This window comes from Hippocampus zosterae, chromosome 11 (assembly GCF_025434085.1).
Source record: "Hippocampus zosterae strain Florida chromosome 11, ASM2543408v3, whole genome shotgun sequence".
In the NCBI taxonomy this organism is placed as follows: Eukaryota; Metazoa; Chordata; class Actinopteri; order Syngnathiformes; family Syngnathidae; genus Hippocampus; species Hippocampus zosterae.
Genome location: NC_067461.1, coordinates 15,830,860 through 15,847,079, shown reverse-complemented (window position 1 = coordinate 15,847,079; position 16,220 = coordinate 15,830,860). Strand labels below are relative to the sequence as shown.

At 41.1% G+C, this 16,220-nt stretch overlaps 2 protein-coding genes across 3 annotated transcripts; both read right to left on the bottom strand.

Annotated features, from left to right (window-relative positions):
• Positions 1 to 1,019: 1,019 nt before the first annotated feature.
• On the bottom strand, positions 1,020 to 4,109 carry LOC127610808 (androgen-dependent TFPI-regulating protein). The gene is made up of 5 exons (XM_052081252.1): positions 2,782 to 4,109; positions 2,569 to 2,694; positions 2,391 to 2,492; positions 2,188 to 2,303; positions 1,020 to 1,532 (listed from the first exon to the last, which is right to left on the bottom strand). Exons 1-5 carry the CDS (start codon positions 2,932 to 2,934, stop codon positions 1,358 to 1,360), a joined length of 672 nt encoding a protein of 223 aa, XP_051937212.1. The 5' UTR covers positions 2,935 to 4,109; the 3' UTR covers positions 1,020 to 1,357.
• An 876-nt stretch (positions 4,110 to 4,985) lies between these two features.
• Positions 4,986 to 16,213, bottom strand: fam83ha (family with sequence similarity 83 member Ha). 2 transcript variants are annotated; one of them, XM_052081248.1, is made up of 6 exons: positions 15,923 to 16,213; positions 14,373 to 14,824; positions 14,125 to 14,289; positions 10,399 to 10,523; positions 6,635 to 10,283; positions 4,986 to 6,544 (listed from the first exon to the last, which is right to left on the bottom strand). In XM_052081248.1, exons 2-6 carry the CDS (start codon positions 14,814 to 14,816, stop codon positions 6,533 to 6,535), a joined length of 4,395 nt encoding a protein of 1,464 aa, XP_051937208.1. In that variant the 5' UTR covers positions 14,817 to 14,824; positions 15,923 to 16,213; the 3' UTR covers positions 4,986 to 6,532. The 2 variants fall into 2 exon arrangements, with proteins under 2 accessions (XP_051937208.1, XP_051937209.1); XM_052081249.1 differs by lacking the exon at positions 15,923 to 16,213 and having other exon boundaries at positions 14,125 to 14,192; positions 14,373 to 14,512.
• Positions 16,214 to 16,220: the final 7 nt, after the last annotated feature.

Below are 16,220 nucleotides of genomic sequence, written 5' to 3'. Positions count from 1 at the left end.
GCACATCCTGTCGGGTAGGTTCTTTCATTTGTTTCAAGCATTATAGTGTGGGGCCCACTGAGAACAGGAGACACTTCTTTATGACTTGACAATTCAGCACACAACCAAGAAGACAAATGCTGTACTTCCTCGGGGTAAGTTAATAAAAATATATATGTTCAGTATACAGTATATTGTCGTCTAATTAGATCTCACACTTGTGATGTTGACTGCAGCATTTCTGTTTTAAACCCACAGATTGTTGTCGGCCTTCTTGTCATCATTATGTGCTTCTCAAATGGACTTAGAGAGGCGAGTACATTTAAATTGGTTTTGTTTTTTTTGTTTAGATCAAGTGATCTTGAATGTGACCATCAACGTTCTGTAAGCGGTCGAATTCTGAGAACGGGCACCAAATGGAACTACCTGTACTTTCCTGCAGCTGCAAATGTTGAGTGGCTAAGGGTTTAATATTGTTATCTTGGACAGGGAACTGGACCTCAAAAATCACAGATACCGGACTCCATCGGTAACAAGGTCAGTACTCTTAATAAAGGCTCCAGGTGCTTTTCATAACAGAGATTCCAGAATTGATGTTATTGTGATCAACAGAAGGACCTGAGTGAGGGAGATCTCAATTTACTGGCCAAGATCCTTTCAGTTGGACTGGTAGATGCAGATCCAAACTACCTCCACCATCTTAAAGGCTACAGAGACCTCAAAGGCGGATGACATGACCAGACGTGCACATTGACTTAAGAACACAACAGTGCTGAAGGTGAAGTGAATGACTCAATGCTGACTACTTCCAACCATTTAGAACGGTGCTTTGAGTCACCACAGTTCCTTCCTACACGGGCTAAAATCTTTCATCATGAATTGCCCTACACTGAGGTTGGACATGCATAGACAGAGTGATTTTGCAGTTTAAATCCATAATTTTATAGATGGAAAAGATTGACGTTGACAAGAAAATGGCAGACACAGGATGTCTCTTGAACTTGCTTTATTTGGCTTTTTTTTTTAATTTACTTTTGCCGTTGTTGAGGTTTTGTCTACACTTAAATGGGAAAACTTAAATGTTGACATAAAACTGGACCATTACAGTTGTAAGGTATAGTCAGTATTAACGAGGAAGTGCTGACATGGACTCCCTTCATACATTGCAATTGTTAGCGCTTCTGTAATGTTCAACTTTAATATTTGCAAAGAATTATTCCTGAACTATTGTGAAAGCACTATATAAATCAGGATGTATTGTATTGAATGTTATTCAGCGTATAGCAATAGAAAATAATGTTTTGTTTTTTTTTCCTTTGAAACAAAAACAAAAATTTCAGGTCTATGAATGATCAGGGCCCTGTTGATATTTCCTCTGTCAGTATTGATGAAGTCGGTTTTTCCACACGCTGCTGTTGAGTTTGTCTCCAAGAAGGTAGAGCAAGGTCACCACAGACATGTTAAAACAAAAGAAGCCCAGCAGACCAACAGCACTGAAATGCCCAAGGAGGGGATACACCCAAATCCCCGCTGAGAAGTACACCCAGAGAATCCTGAAGAGGAAAGGGGTTTCACTGCCATAAATCAGAGACACTGTTTTATTTTTTGTTTGTTCTTTTTCCCACAGATGACATTGTAGTTAAAGTTTCCTCCAGTGGGCTGTTACGACTGTCAAAATCACATTATACCAGCATTGTTATGTCTTATATGTATTTTTAACAACAAATTGAATTTGAAATAATCAGATGTCATGGAAAATAGGACAAATATTTTAATACAAAATTATTGTTCATTTGTGTGAGGGGATATGGTGGGGGAAAATGTTTGTCATTACAGTCAAAAGTGAAGAAAAACTGCTCACTTAGAATGAATGTTCTGAAAAAATGTTTTTTAAAAAATCCGTTTATAAAAACTGTGAAGTCCACCTTATTTTTGTCGGACACAAAAAGATGTGGTGGGTAAGTTGTGGCTGCTGAGCCCTTGAGTTTGACACCTGTGTACTAGATCATCTAACAGTGTTTTGTCTCAATACGTGTGTGTTGGCTATCATGGAAAATAAAACCCTTTTTCTGGACTCGTCCAGATGCATGGATATAAACTTGAATTTCATGGGAAGAAAACAGATCAAAGTTATGGATGTCAATTAAAGCTGATGCAACAGTAGTTTGGTTCTTTGTTATCATTTCAGTCTATATTATGCTTACTTACCAGAATAGGTAACCGATGCCCACTACTCCCAGTGTGGCAAGTGCATTCTTTGTTTGTGGGTAGGCATGTGGCTGCAACAGAATTTCTCCAAGTAATAAAGGAAGGACAAATGTATGCTAAGAAAACGGGGGAGAAATGAGTAATTACAAGAACATGAATTATATCAATTGTCATAAAGTGCTGAAAATGCATATTTTCCAGACCATCGCATGGTTGATCCAAGGAGGGAGGAAGGCGTCAATTGTTGCAGGGTACACCAACTCTCTGTCATAGGCAAATATAGCCCAAAAAAGAACAACAACAAACTAAACGAGACTTAATGTAAGTTATATTGATTTGTTATATATATATATAAAATAATATTCTTAATACATATCTCACCATGCCCACTGGGAAGGCAAAAACAGAGAATATTAGATCTGTACATCTGTTCAGCGTGTTATTCAAATTTTTTCCGTCCTGAAGATCGCTCACCGCAGCCAGCCCAAAGAATAACATTTGCAGTAACTGAAATATAGTAAGTAAGATGTCATATGATTTTTAATATGCGCTTCCCTTCAATCATATTGGACTATTCAACAATATTGTACTTACTAAATTCAAAAACGTGAGGTATTTCCAAGGTCCCCCATACACAAAGATCCCAGGTGGTAATTCCTCTCCATCCTTTGCAGCCAGAGTCATTACAACAAAAGCATACCAGCTGAAAGCAGCGATGTGGTAAACTCCCTTTGGCCTTGGAGTCATTTTATATTAAAACAGATTTCCACTCGGCAAAATCTGGATAAAGTCAAGACTGACACAAACTCCAGGCTGGAGCATGAAAAATGGAAAGAAGATTAGTGCAAAGGTGCAGCTCAATGCAGACACAAGAGACCCACTGTTCATTAGGAAGTACTGTACAGCAGAGTGTGTCTTTCATAAGCAGCGCTCTGCAGCATGTGACTTCATGCCTGTTTTATTCTCATTGAGCTTAATCGCGTTTCCTCGGTTTTGCAAGAGAAGTCTGACGTAAGTACAGTGTAAGGTAAAATATCTCGTACAAGTTAAACCCTCAGGTCCAAAATGTCTTATTGCGGCATTATAAAATGACTCCAAGTCATGCATGCAGGCGACAGTACCGGTAATTAATATTATTCTACATCAGAAATACAGTGCTCAGCAAATGTATTCTAAATATTCAGATGAAAAAAAAAGATCTGGATGCTTTATTTCTGATATTACGGCAAAGATCAGTTATACATAAACTTGTGAGGATTGCCTTGGCACACAAAGAGAGCTCATTAGATAAACCAATCGTAGCTCAGAGCATACCCACGACTTCCTCCAATGAAGAAGGTTAATGATCAGGGGAGTCATTCAACTGAACACCAAATTAGTTTACAGTGCAACAACACTATGCACAGGAGGTGAGTAAAACACACACAGAAGGAGAACACAGACAAGTAACATCAACGTGAAAACAATTAGCAACAACCAAAAGTGTTAGAATTCTTTTAACGTTTACAAATGCACGGGGGCATGTTGGGAAAAGTCCGTCTTCTTGTCAAGTTCAAATCCTGCTGACAAACGGCTTGCGTTACCGCGACCTACTGGAAATGTGAAGCACACACACTGAAATATTGACGTCAACCCCAAATGCAAAGCAATTTGATACATTTTAATGACAAGAATATTGGTTAAGTCACAGCCTGCCATCTTTAGCCTAGATTCATACGTCTTAACTGATTCCCTTTCATTAGTTTTGAAATTCACAGATTTATGCTAATAGTAATCTGTATACAAAGAAAATGTATGTTTGAAATAAAATCAAAGATGAAATACTTCAAAATAAACTATGCCATAATTAATTTCTCTGAGTGCACGACATAAAAAAAAAAGAGTGACCGTTCAGGGGTCAAGAAATATTTGAATGCTGAAGTTTTGATGTATTACTATTTTGAACACAAATGAGCCGTTTCAAAAGAAACTAATCTTATTATACCCATATTTCAGAAAGCTCGGTGGAATTGTCTAAGACAGGGGTGCCCAAACTTTTTGGACCGAAGAGCTAATTTTCGATCAACTAACCTCCCGGGATCTACCCTTACCGGCACGCACGCACGCGCACACACGCACACGCACACACACTAAGATGAGAAACAGCCTGAAACTGAGGCTTGCGATGCACTATCGTAGCTCACACGTACCATTTTAAAGTGCTTCACTGGACCCTCCTAGATTCCTATTCTTTGCCAGTGCCCTCGGTGAATTGTACACGAAACAAACTCTGAATGAGAATAATGACGATAAAAGATAGAGCGCAACAGCTCTGATCACAAGCTACAGTTGCAGACTGCTGAGCGCTAACAACTTCCGGTGACGCAATCACACGCCATCGTAAATTCAAGATTTACCTGCTTTGTTTTATTTTTTTGTGAGAATGAGACTGATAGGATCATTAGGGTGCAGCGTACATTAACACAAAAAAATATTACTAACATGTACAAAGACACACAAATGGCTGTTTGTTTTTTTCCTCCTTGACACTCCTCGGATCTACTTGGGACCTGTCTTAGATCTACCGGTCAATCAGGATCGACGTAATGGGCAGCCCTGGTCTAAGAGCTAGAAACTGCAAAAAGCATAACATTCAACCAAACAGTGGAGCATCAACACACACGTTACAGGTACACCACTATATGAACACAATACCATTCTGGTTACTACCAGTGTTGTTACTTTAGGACGGCTATAATACATGCATTAAGCTCTGTACTCACTCAGGATTATCATCTTAATCAAAAATATCTAAAATGAACATTTTGAAAGCATTTTATTTTCAGCACTTTGTCTAGAAGACCAGACATCCATTAAATGTACCTAAAATATAATTCAATTTCGTTAGTTTTCTTTGTTTCATTTTACAGATGTTATAATTGAGGCACATTTTCAGAAGAATACAAAGGCACAAAAGCAGTTTCTCCAACTTACAAAATATAAAACAACAGTTTGTCATTTACTGCTACATGAACTTCATCAATGTACATGGCATGGCTTTGAGGTCCCTCCAGGAAAATGTATTTTTATTGCTAAAACAGGAATATGGATTACTTATAATCTGCAAAAATACACCAACAATGTGCCAAATTTGTTGAGCCATCACAACGCACACACACAAAAAAGGTTGGCATGATAATCACATCGCGCTGAACAGATTTTATATTTTTTATATAACTTGTTTGTATTGGTTTCTTATAAAATGGAGCTCCATTAATGCATACCTTCATTATTAGATTAAATACATTTACAAAAAAGCAACACTAAAGGAAGATAATAAAAACGGTATTTTGTTAACAAAGATAACATCAGCTTTAAGATGTGGCTGTTTCTTTCACACTTATGGTCCTCTTGTTTCCAACGTTCGATCAATATTATTGTATTAAATACCTGTTCTAAATATATGTAATTTGATTTTCTAAACTCACTCAAAGATAGCAAGCAGGTTTGGAAGTCTCTGAATTTTTATCTCATTTTTCCCATACCTCCTTATGAGTTCAGGGGAAAAACAAGACAGACATGAGTTGACTTGTTCAGAAGTAACAGGCATTTATGCAACATAATCAACTCTTGCTGAAATAAGTGAGACATTTATGTGGCATTTCATCAAACTTCCAACAAGTCACCAATGTGGTAACATTTTGGTTTGCCCTAAGTTATGAGAACAACAATGTAGATGTGTGTGTGTGTGGGGGGGGGGGGCTTGAGTTACATAAAGAACCACCAGATGGCAGAAGATACTTCAGAACCACCAGATGGCAGAAGATACTTCACAACAAATTCTGTACATGCACCACGACTAAATAGCTCAGAAGGACATCATTGACTTCTATTTTGGAAAGCTAGTTTCATCCAACCAATTGGTAATAAACTTGATGGTCTTACTTCATCATAATTATGTATTTTTAAGACCCCAGTGTTATAAAACCACAGATTTTACGATCACTATTCTAAACAAGCCAGCAAAACTCTAGCGTTTTCCATTTGGGGCAAACAGTAACTCTATTGTAAGTACTGTGGACACCACTGCAGTAAAATGTCACGTACTGTGTAGGGCACCTCCAATTATCAGTTCTAACAAATTGCACTTTACCCATTCGTCTCATTAAAACATCTTATCACGTACATGTGCACGGTCAACCGTCAGCAAACGCACTCCTACACTGACTAAACTGATAGTGATTGACAAATAGAAATCCTACCCTATTGGTCGTTACTGTTCATGTAAATGTCTTAGTCAGCATGTCAGGTTTCTGCTGTAATTCAGTCTCTAATCTTTTCTCTTAGCTTTCTCTCTGGATCCCAGTTAAGAAGTCATCTGAAAGCGAGAGAAAGAAAGAGTCCTTGTTATAGAATTGAACAAAAATCTTCATGTGTGGAAAAATATTGTATGAATAGTTCAACGTACGTCAAAGCGACTGTAAACTTTCCTCTCCTTCCTCATGCTTTGGAGTTTCTCCAGCAGCTTGTCACGGTCCTGAGACGACTTTGACACGTTGCTGCTGAGTGACCCAATCTCTCTTTCTTTTTCCCTCTTGGCATTTTTGTCAGCCTCATCTTCTTTCTCATCATCAGTGACTGGTGCTTCCTTTGTAGACTCGTTCCTGCTTTGGCTGCTGGCCGAAATTTGTTCTAACAGCAGCTTTGTATCGTCTCGGAGGTTGCTGCTTGAGAGCACACCGGCGGTTGATGAGTGATAGCGAGACTGGCTTGACTTTGGCTGCTTGGATTGTTGTGATGATGGTACCCCTTCCTCTGCTGTCACTCCTGAACATTTATTTTGCCCTGCTGCTTCATTCATTCTTTCACTCCAATCAGATTGCTGTGCGGGACTCTTGCTAACTGTACTTGTAGTTTCTCTGTCCTCTGTTTTATTTTCACAATGCATAGGCAATGTCGAATCTTTGCTGGCATCATTTTGATAGCCCAGACTATTGCTACCAAGAGGCGCAGCTAATTCTGTTGTGTAGACTTCAAATTGATCAGAGTGAAGCTTGACGTTGGGCTCGGCCGAAACAGATGTGACAATAGAGGTAGGGTGCATTGTAATTTTGTGTATGTCAGTTGGATTCCCATTGGTTAAAAAGTTGGAGTCAGAGGACCCATGCAACACAGATGAACATAAATCAGTAACATCAGGAGCCAAAGATTCTTCTGGGTTAGGTTCAGAAGGGCAATTTGCTTGTGTTAATGGCTCTTGAGATGAGTCTTCGAGAGTAGGTGGAAGATTGGATTCTTTTAGATCAGATTTAGAATGACTTTGAAGACCGAATATATTGGATTCGAGTGGTGAAGAACTGAGGCGATGACTTGGGATGTCACCTTTGTCTTGTCTGAGAGATGAAGGAACGACAATGGGTGACAATCCAGATTCATCTACAATTGGACCAGCTGCATAATTTTCCTGTGAATCTCCAGATGGCTCAAAAGCAGATGATGATTTTTCCTCAGTAGACTGGATGGCTCTAGGTGGGGAGCCAACGGCCGACTCCCCCAGCTGTATTTTGGTACAAGTTATGGACTGCATGCTAGGTGAGTTTATGTTAGAGTCATGAGGACTGGATGTGATTTGATGAGTACCAATGAATGGCGGGTGTTCAGAGTTAGAGCTTTTTGCATCTGGTTGTGCTACTTTGCTAGACTGTGATGCCAGAGGAAAAGATGCCACCTTGGTCTTGACCTGTGATGAGTCTTGAGTTTGGTTGTTAGAAGTAACCATGGTAGATACAGAAGATGATACTGAATCGCCCATACTGGGAGTAAATAATGTGGACTCATGTGACGTAGACTTGAGAACCGGTGATAGACTTTTATCGGTAACACGCTCAAGCGATGGAAGATTAGCATGCGTTTCTTTTGTTAAAATGGGTTGTTGACTCAAGCTAGACTCACTCAAGGCAGCTTTGTGAAGCTCTGGGTCTTCTGAGTCACACTCACGAGCCTCTGCAGAGACAGATAAAGATGCTGCCGTTTGGCTGTTCCCCAATTGTAACTTTTTAAAATCAGCGGAGACTCTAGGTGGTTCACTTTTTGAGCTTTGGGGCATAGCGGTTAGATGACTGACCTGGCCCTCTTGCTTGTTTGCCTCATCACTGACATCAACAGTTGGCTCTGTGGACTTTGTTTTATTTAAATCCTTGGTCGTGACACTTGATGATAACGAAATTGACATTTGTGAAGTCATATCACCTTTCCCGCCCTCAAGGGGTACAGCGTCCTGCTTTTCCACATTAACACCTTCAAGATCTGTTGATGCTTTCATGACAGTCTCCGCTGTTCTCTTTTCATCTTCTGCAGCTTTAGCAGCTTTGCGTTTTGCTGCCAGCTCTTTGAAAAACATGAGTCTGTTATCGGGATCACTCATATCGACAGACGACAGATTGTTCGCCGAAGACATGGGTGCTTGATCGGTTTTTGCCACATCAGAGTCAGACCGCTTCAATCTGGATGGTGCTGGAGATACTTTTACTTGTTCAGTATCTGGACGTTTTAATGGTTCTTCTACCTCAAGATTTTCGGAGGAATTCTTCGAATCTACCTTGGATGAATCTTTATCCTCTGCTTTACTGTTTGCTTCTTGTTTGGAGGCTTCAGGCACAGAGCTGTCAAATGACTTCAAGTAACGAGTCCATCCAAAAGATTCTCTTGCAGCTAACCTTCGTCCCAAAACCGGGGAACCAAAAGGTAGTTTTGCCTGCTCAGTCTCATTTTTGCCATTTTCGTCACCTCGTTGCCCTGCTGTATGCTGCTCTAGAGAGTTGAATATCAGAGATGATCTTAACCTCGAGCTTCTTGGCATTGCTGCATTGTATTTTCTCCGAAATGACTCATCCTTTCGCACAGCAGTATTAGGTTCCTTTTGTTCTCCCTCTTCGAATTTCTCCCCTTCAGTTGTTGACGATGATTCTGAGGGGGTTGGTGTTGTTTTGTTGTCAGCTGGCACAGTAGTACTTTCTTGTGGCAATTTAGTTGACTGCTCGGGTTCCTGTGCAAAAGCTTTGGCATAGGATGGCAACTGACTTACTCTTGGAATGGCAGGTATCTTAAACTCTCTGACATTTGGAATTTTAGAAATCGAGAATTCTGTGACGGGTACTGTTAACGGTAGGGGGTTAGCTTGGTCCTCAAAAGGATCTCCTGCCTGGGGTGGCATCAATGGCAGCCCTTCATCTCCTGGATTATCATATGCACTGAGGTAGGAGTTAATTCGCCAATTCCTTAAACCCCGCTTGACCATGGGGTCTTTGCGGTCAGTGTTCGGCTCTTGGAAAAACTGCTTGTCATCTCCAGTGGGCTGAGATAAATTTAAAGGCAAATCTGCAGCAGGTTGTGATTTCTCTGAGACCTGCTCAAAGTCCACATTTTTGGTGGATGATAAATAGTTAAGCACAGGGTCAAAGTTATCGAATGGCTGCATCTCTTGTGGTAAACCCGATTCAGAGTACTGCTCTGCAGCACGATAGTTTTGGCTCCAGAATTTCTCAGGGCCCTTGTAATCGACTTCAGGACCCGGTCCCACATTTTTCTGTTGCCCCCTGTGAAACAGCCTTCCCCGGGCCTCAAAGTCTGCTGTGGGTTGAGTTGCGAATGGGTAATTGTACCTGCCATGAACACCTTCAGCAAAAATGTGGCGTTTCAAAGCAGGGTTTTCCATCATGGGAAACTTGGAGGGACCTTGCTGCTCCGTTCCTGACTGCTGTGATGGAAATCGACTGTACAAATCAGCAGGACCATGGAAAGATCCGCCCCTCTTCATGTGCAACATTCTCCAGTCAGGTTCCATTTGTTCATCAAATGATGGCTTCGTCCAATCCTCTGTATGAGACATGTCCATCGGTACCAACTTTCTGGGCTCTCTGTACATGAGTGAAGTTATTTTACTTGGGTATTGTCTCTTTTGTAAAAGGCCGATGTCTTCCGTCGCGGAAGGCGCATCAGTCAAGAATGGTTGTGACTGAGCAAAGAGGATCCGAAACTCTTCATCAAAAGTCGATACAAGCTGTCCGAGGAAAAGGTGTGCCATACAACGATGAAGTTTCTCAAAAGACCACATGAAGCTGTAGAAAAACAATGAAAATCTATTTTTAAAAATTCAGTCGTTCACGCTTAATTTTAATGAAATATGAACATCTAATTTCTTGTTTAACTGTCCGTAGTGTGTTGGAACATTACCTGTAGTTCCCACTCAGTACGGCCCTGCAGTCTGTCAGCAAGAAGCGATCCATCATCTGTCCTTTGAAGGATTTCCCTGAGCGGCAGTGATAAGTGATGCCCGACACAGTTCTTACACGTAGAAACTGTAAGAGTTATTGGAGTATTAATGTCAAAATTAAAGCAGTCGGGCAATATTGCATTATTCTTCCAAATATATAAAGTACAGAACTGCACAAACAATGACTACTTCACAAGTTCACCTGAGCAAAACTGAACTGCGCTGAAAAGTAAAACCTGTTTTTTTTTTGTAAATACCCTGAACCATAGTGATGACTTTTCCACTAATTGAATGCTAAATTTATACCAAATAAAGTACATCAATGTGTGTTTATAAAAATGTATTCTAATGGAATTGCCTGGGGATGCAAATGGAACTAATTTGGTTAAATGGCCCATTTAAGCATTACAATAGAAAGAAGGATTCCTCTGTTCGACACATGATTTCATGGTCCACAATACATTTAAATAATTATTTATAGGCTTGTGCAGGATAAAATGAAGAGTCCACACAGCTACATGTACGTGTGCGTGTCACACTAAATATGTTGCTTAAAAAAAATAAAAGTAACATTGAGTAACATAAAACTATCCTCATGAGGGGTCGCGGGCGTGCTGGAGCTTATCCCAGCTGTTTTTTGGGCAATAGGCGGGGTACGCCCTGAACTGGTGGCAGCCAATCGCAGGCCACACATAGACAAACCACCATTCACACTCACAATCACACTCAGGAATAATATAGAGTGTCCAAATTAACCTGCCATGCATGTTTTTGGGATGAGGGAGGAAAACGAAATACCCAGAGAAAACCCACGAAAGCACGGAGACAACATGTAAACTCCACAGAGGAAGAGTGGGGCCCGGATTCAAACCCTGGACCTGTACATTGTGAGGTAGATGTGCTAACCAGTCGTCCACTGTGCTGCCCACGTAAAGGCATCTCTGATTTGGGTCATCATCATGCTGAAGGTTCCTCTTAATCTTTGGCTTTCTAGCAGAAGCCTCATACTAACATTGACTGGTATTTTGAAGTTTTTGTAATTCCTTCCACCTTGACTAAAGCCCCAATTCCAGCTCAGGAACATCCCCAAAGCATGATGCTACCAATGCCATGTTTCACTGAAGGTGCCGCGTGTGTGTTTGTTGTTGTTGTGATGTCTTTGCGCCAAAAATCCTTTATGGAATTTTGGCTGAAAACTTCAACCTTGATTTCATCAGACGATAACACATTTACCCACATGCGTTTTGGAACTCCGAATCGGGCTTTGACTTTTAACTTTCTAAGATAAGGGTTCCATCTTGCTATCATGTCTTCCTACTCAACTGCTTAGCACAGACATATGAAGAAGAAGGGAGATGTTACCAAATGTACTAAATAACAAGTTATAATCAGAAATTCCTATATTAAAGTTCCTACAATGTTGCTCTCTGCCTCTTTGTAGCCTTCCTGAAAAGTTTTCGTCTCGTCTTTAATTTTGGAAGGACGTCCAGTTCTTGGTAATGTCACTGTTGTGCCACTTGATGATGGTCTTTATTGTGTTCCAGGGCATATTTAATGCCTTAAAATTTATTTTGCCCCCTTCTCCTAACTCTTAATTTTGATCTCCCAGATGCTATGGGAGCTCTCTGTGATCCTTGGCTTGTAAAATGTGACTAAAAAGACATCAGGAATCACCTACGAGAACATCTGTAGTTTTTGAGAGGGTTATCAGAAGGTGGCAAAAGTGTTCTGATTTGCATTTAAATTACTTTGAATGTGATTGTTTAATTTTGAACACAGCTGGAGCTCCACTTTTAAGAGGCTATGGGCAATTATTTTAGTTGCTTATTTTACTTACACGCTTGAAAAGCTTAGAATTGTATTCAATTTTCTGGACAGTTTAGAGGTACCATTCTTGGTGGAAAAGGTTTTCAAATGACTTCCCTTGTTATCATTTATACATCACAAAAATCTGTCATTTGAATGGGGCTTTTTAGACTTTTTATGTTTGCTGTAAGGCGACCCGGTGGGCGACTGGTTAGCACATTGGCCTCACAATGCAGAGATGCAGGGTTCAACTCCGGCTCAAGCCTTCCAGTGTGGAGTTTGCATGTTCTCCCCGTGCCTGTGTGGGTTTTCCTCAGGTTCTCCCACATTCCAAAAACATGCATGGCAGGTTGATGGAACACGCTAAATTGTCGTTAGGTGTGAGTGTGACCACGAATGGTTGTTTGCATGTGTGTGCCCTGCGATTGGCAGGCAACCAGTTCAGGGTGTACCCCGAAGACAGCTGCAATAGCCTCCAGCACGCCAGCAACCCTTGTGAGGATAAACGGTTTAGAAAATGGATGAATGTTTGCTGTCCATTTTACGTATTCATGCAAAACAAAACAAGTTATTGTAAATAAGTACTTGTGTCAAAGTTAATGGATTAATCGACAGCCAACTAATTATCACATTGACAACTATTTCAATTAGCAAGTAATTAGCGAGGGACATTGTTTAACTTACAACAATGTCCGACTTACAACTTACTTTTACATTGGAAAACAATGACCGGACCAATGAACAGTAATCAGTGAAAAAAATTGTTTTGTAATACGCAAAAATGAAATGTTATCTAATTTTTCAATTACTCAGTGAAATAATCCATAAAATAATCAACAGCCCTATAAATAAATAACACTAATGTCATCATTGTTTTGGTCATTTGTACCTGTGTACTGCTCTACCTTGTACTGCTTTATCACTTTAATTTTCTCTTTTTGAACCAATAAAAGATTATCTTATCAATTTACTTAGGTATTCATTCATTCATCTTCCGAGCCGCTTGATCCTCACTAGGGTCGCGGGGGGTGCTGGAGCCTATCCCAGCTGTCTTCAGGCAGTAGGCGGGGGGACACCCTGAATCGGTTGCCAGCCAATCGCAGGGCACACAGAAACGAACAACCATTCGCACTCGCACTCACACCTAGGGACAATTTAGAGTGTTCAATCAGCCTGCCATGCATATTTTTGGAATGTGGGAGGAAACCCACGCAGGCCCGGGGAGAACATGCAAACTCCACACAGGGAGGCCGGAGCTGGAATCGAAGCCGGTACCTCTGCACTGTGAAGCCGACGTGCTAACCACTGGACTACCGGGCCGCCTTTACTTAGGTATATTGGTAGATATTTACGGATGAAGAGCATACACAAGCTTAATCAACACATGACTACGGCTCAGTGAGTTATTTTGACAACTTGTTCCTGCTTTGCTATTGTTACAGGACTGACAACCCTAATTGTGCTCCTTGCTCTGTCATAAGCAGACCTTTGTTACATTGTTGAAGGAGAGGTCCATGTGTTAAAACTGTGCCTTTTTTTTAACCGTGTGAACTGTCCAGGTTCTCTTGTACTTTAGAAAACACAATGGCAATTGCTACGAATAAATCACTGATTGATTCTTTGCTTCCCAAAACAAGTGCATTCAAGAGGATTTAATGAGCAATCTGACATGCACGTCAGTTAAGCAAAATTAATCGTAAGTCTATTGGCAGTCTTGGCCCTGACAATAGCAGTAAAGATTGAAAAATTGTAAATGAATGGTAAACCCAAGTGTTAAGGGGAGATGTGATGACAAAATATGTTAATTATCTAGGAAAACAGGATAGGTAAAAAAAATGCCTTGGGTAAAATGTTTATTGTGCAACTTGGAAAAGACTCACTTGGATACTCTGTAGATTTACTCTGCAGTTGGACACCATGTTCATGAAATGATCTACGTTCTGCTCGTCTAAAAGAATATAGACGGCAACGTGTCTCATGGCAGCATTTAAAATATCAGCAAATATGTCAACGTCGGTAAACATGTCCATCACTATGGCAATCACCTGTGAAGACAAAAACACATATGAAAGTGTGACAACACTGTGAGGGTCATAGAGCCTGCTGCTATTTGAGAACAAAGAAAGACCTGCTGAGCATTCTTGATAAGTCGCCGGGCCTGCTCCTTGATACTCGGCATGTCAGGCTCAGGAGGGTTCACCAACGTGGCGACCTCCGTGGGGCCACCAAAAAGATGCAGCTGAGGCCAGCCTAGATCCAGGCCGGGGGCATCTAGGTCCGAGTGGATTGGCCAGTATGTATCCGAGGAGCTGTCTCCTCCACTCTCTTGAAAAGTTTGCTCTTGGTAGGAGGTCTGCTGAGGAAGCTGGGCTGAGCTCTGAATATACTGAATCTCAGGTGCGGACAGGAAATCCACCACATCTGCTTTTTGGAGAAACTCATAATATCCTTCCAGCTCTTCCTCAATCAGTGCATCAATTGCCAGGCGGTACTCTTCCCGATAGTGAGGAGGAAGGTAGTTAGGGTGCAGGGGATTATCCCCAGCAGAGGAACATTGAGAGCGACGTGCCATATTGCTGGCTGAGGAGATGATAAGAACAAAAGAAACCGTGATAAATTAGAGCCCTCACATCTAAATACATCCATCCATCCATTCTCAACACCACTTTTCCTGAACAGGGTTGCAGGAGGTTGCTACAGCCTATCCCAGCTGATTTTAGGCAGAAGGTGGATGACTGCCCGGACTGGTCACCAGTCAGTAGCAGGGCCCATATAGAGACAAAAAAACATTCACACCCACATCCACTCCGTCGCTGAGAGGGAAGTGATTCCACACTGCCCGCACACAACAAGTCAGGCGAGTGTATCACGACACCATCAGCGACATCTAAATACATATCAGACAAAACAACACTACAAATTAAAAACTTTAAAATGTAAAAAATAATAAATGAGAAAAAAGGACAAACGTCTGCTTTTGCATCTGTCTTCAGAGGCCATTTTGGAATGTGACACCAACAATTAAAAGACACGCGATTCAGACATCAACTGTCAATGTAATTGAATGCTAGTAGACAGTGTTTACATCAGATATCGCTTCACAACTGTACAGTGTCTAATCACACTGATTCCAGATAATACAAAGTAGTACGCTCCCTTATTGTTTGCACAACGTAGTAATATGGTATTTATTTCAACACCCAGCAAGATATTTTCAAATTGGAAAGAGCAAAATCTGGTAACATTACACCAAGTTTCTTCACCCCATTTTCCTGAAAGTGGGGGTCAAATACAAATGAATGAGGGGAGGTGAAATTCTAGTACAGTACTGTACAAAGTTATGGGTGCGGCTCCTCCCTCTGGCCAAAAACACGAGTCTCCGTTCTGGAGTTTACGAAAACCACATTTTAGCATAAGCCACAAACACGCACTGGAAAGCATTGATACAAGACGAATCGATAGAAAGGGTAAAATATTAAGCGACGAGCTAATGGCGCTCGCATGGCTCCATGTTCAGAAGTTTCTGTCAACCAGCTGTTGTGACGACTAACAGGTAAAAACGTAGCATACTTGACAAAAATGTTTTGGGCCATATGTGATACTCCGTGATGTCCCAAGACACATACACGGTCACACATTAACAAAACATCTACGGCTAGCGTTATTCGGTTAACTTACCGAGCTCGTTCACGTCAAGTCATCGTCACGCTTCTTGTCGTTTGAACTCGAAACGGGCCATTTGGCCTTGTTTCCGGTCGCTGCGTATCCAGTCGCGCCTCTAATACAACTGGGACCTGCCGAAAGTGTTCTGACGCATCCTTTTTTTCCTGTCACCTAGTTAAACCAGTTCATTGTCACGCTTTAGGCATGTACACGACAATTATTGAGAGCTAACACCGAGAAGAAGTGCAGGAGGTCAACTGAGCACCGCACCGCCCCCTCTCTCTCTCTCTCTCTCTCTCTCTCTCTCTCTCTC

Bases quoted from the DNA above. Each gene is read 5' to 3' on its own strand.
- LOC127610808 (XM_052081252.1), bottom strand. From the start codon at position 2,934: ATGACTCCAAGGCCAAAGGGAGTTTACCACATCGCTGCTTTCAGCTGG. The intron at 2,695-2,781 runs GTAAGTACAATA...ACTATATTTCAG, and splicing joins ACCTCACGTTTTTGAATTTA to TTACTGCAAATGTTATTCTT. The intron at 2,493-2,568 runs GTGAGATATGTA...AGTCTCGTTTAG, and splicing joins TTGCCTTCCCAGTGGGCATG to TTTGTTGTTGTTCTTTTTTG.
- fam83ha (XM_052081248.1), bottom strand. From the start codon at position 14,816: ATGGCACGTCGCTCTCAATGTTCCTCTGCTGGGGATAATCCCCTGCAC. The intron at 14,290-14,372 runs GTCTTTCTTTGT...TTGTCTTCACAG, and splicing joins TTATCAAGAATGCTCAGCAG to GTGATTGCCATAGTGATGGA. The intron at 10,284-10,398 runs GTAATGTTCCAA...GTTTTTCTACAG, and splicing joins GTACTGAGTGGGAACTACAG to CTTCATGTGGTCTTTTGAGA.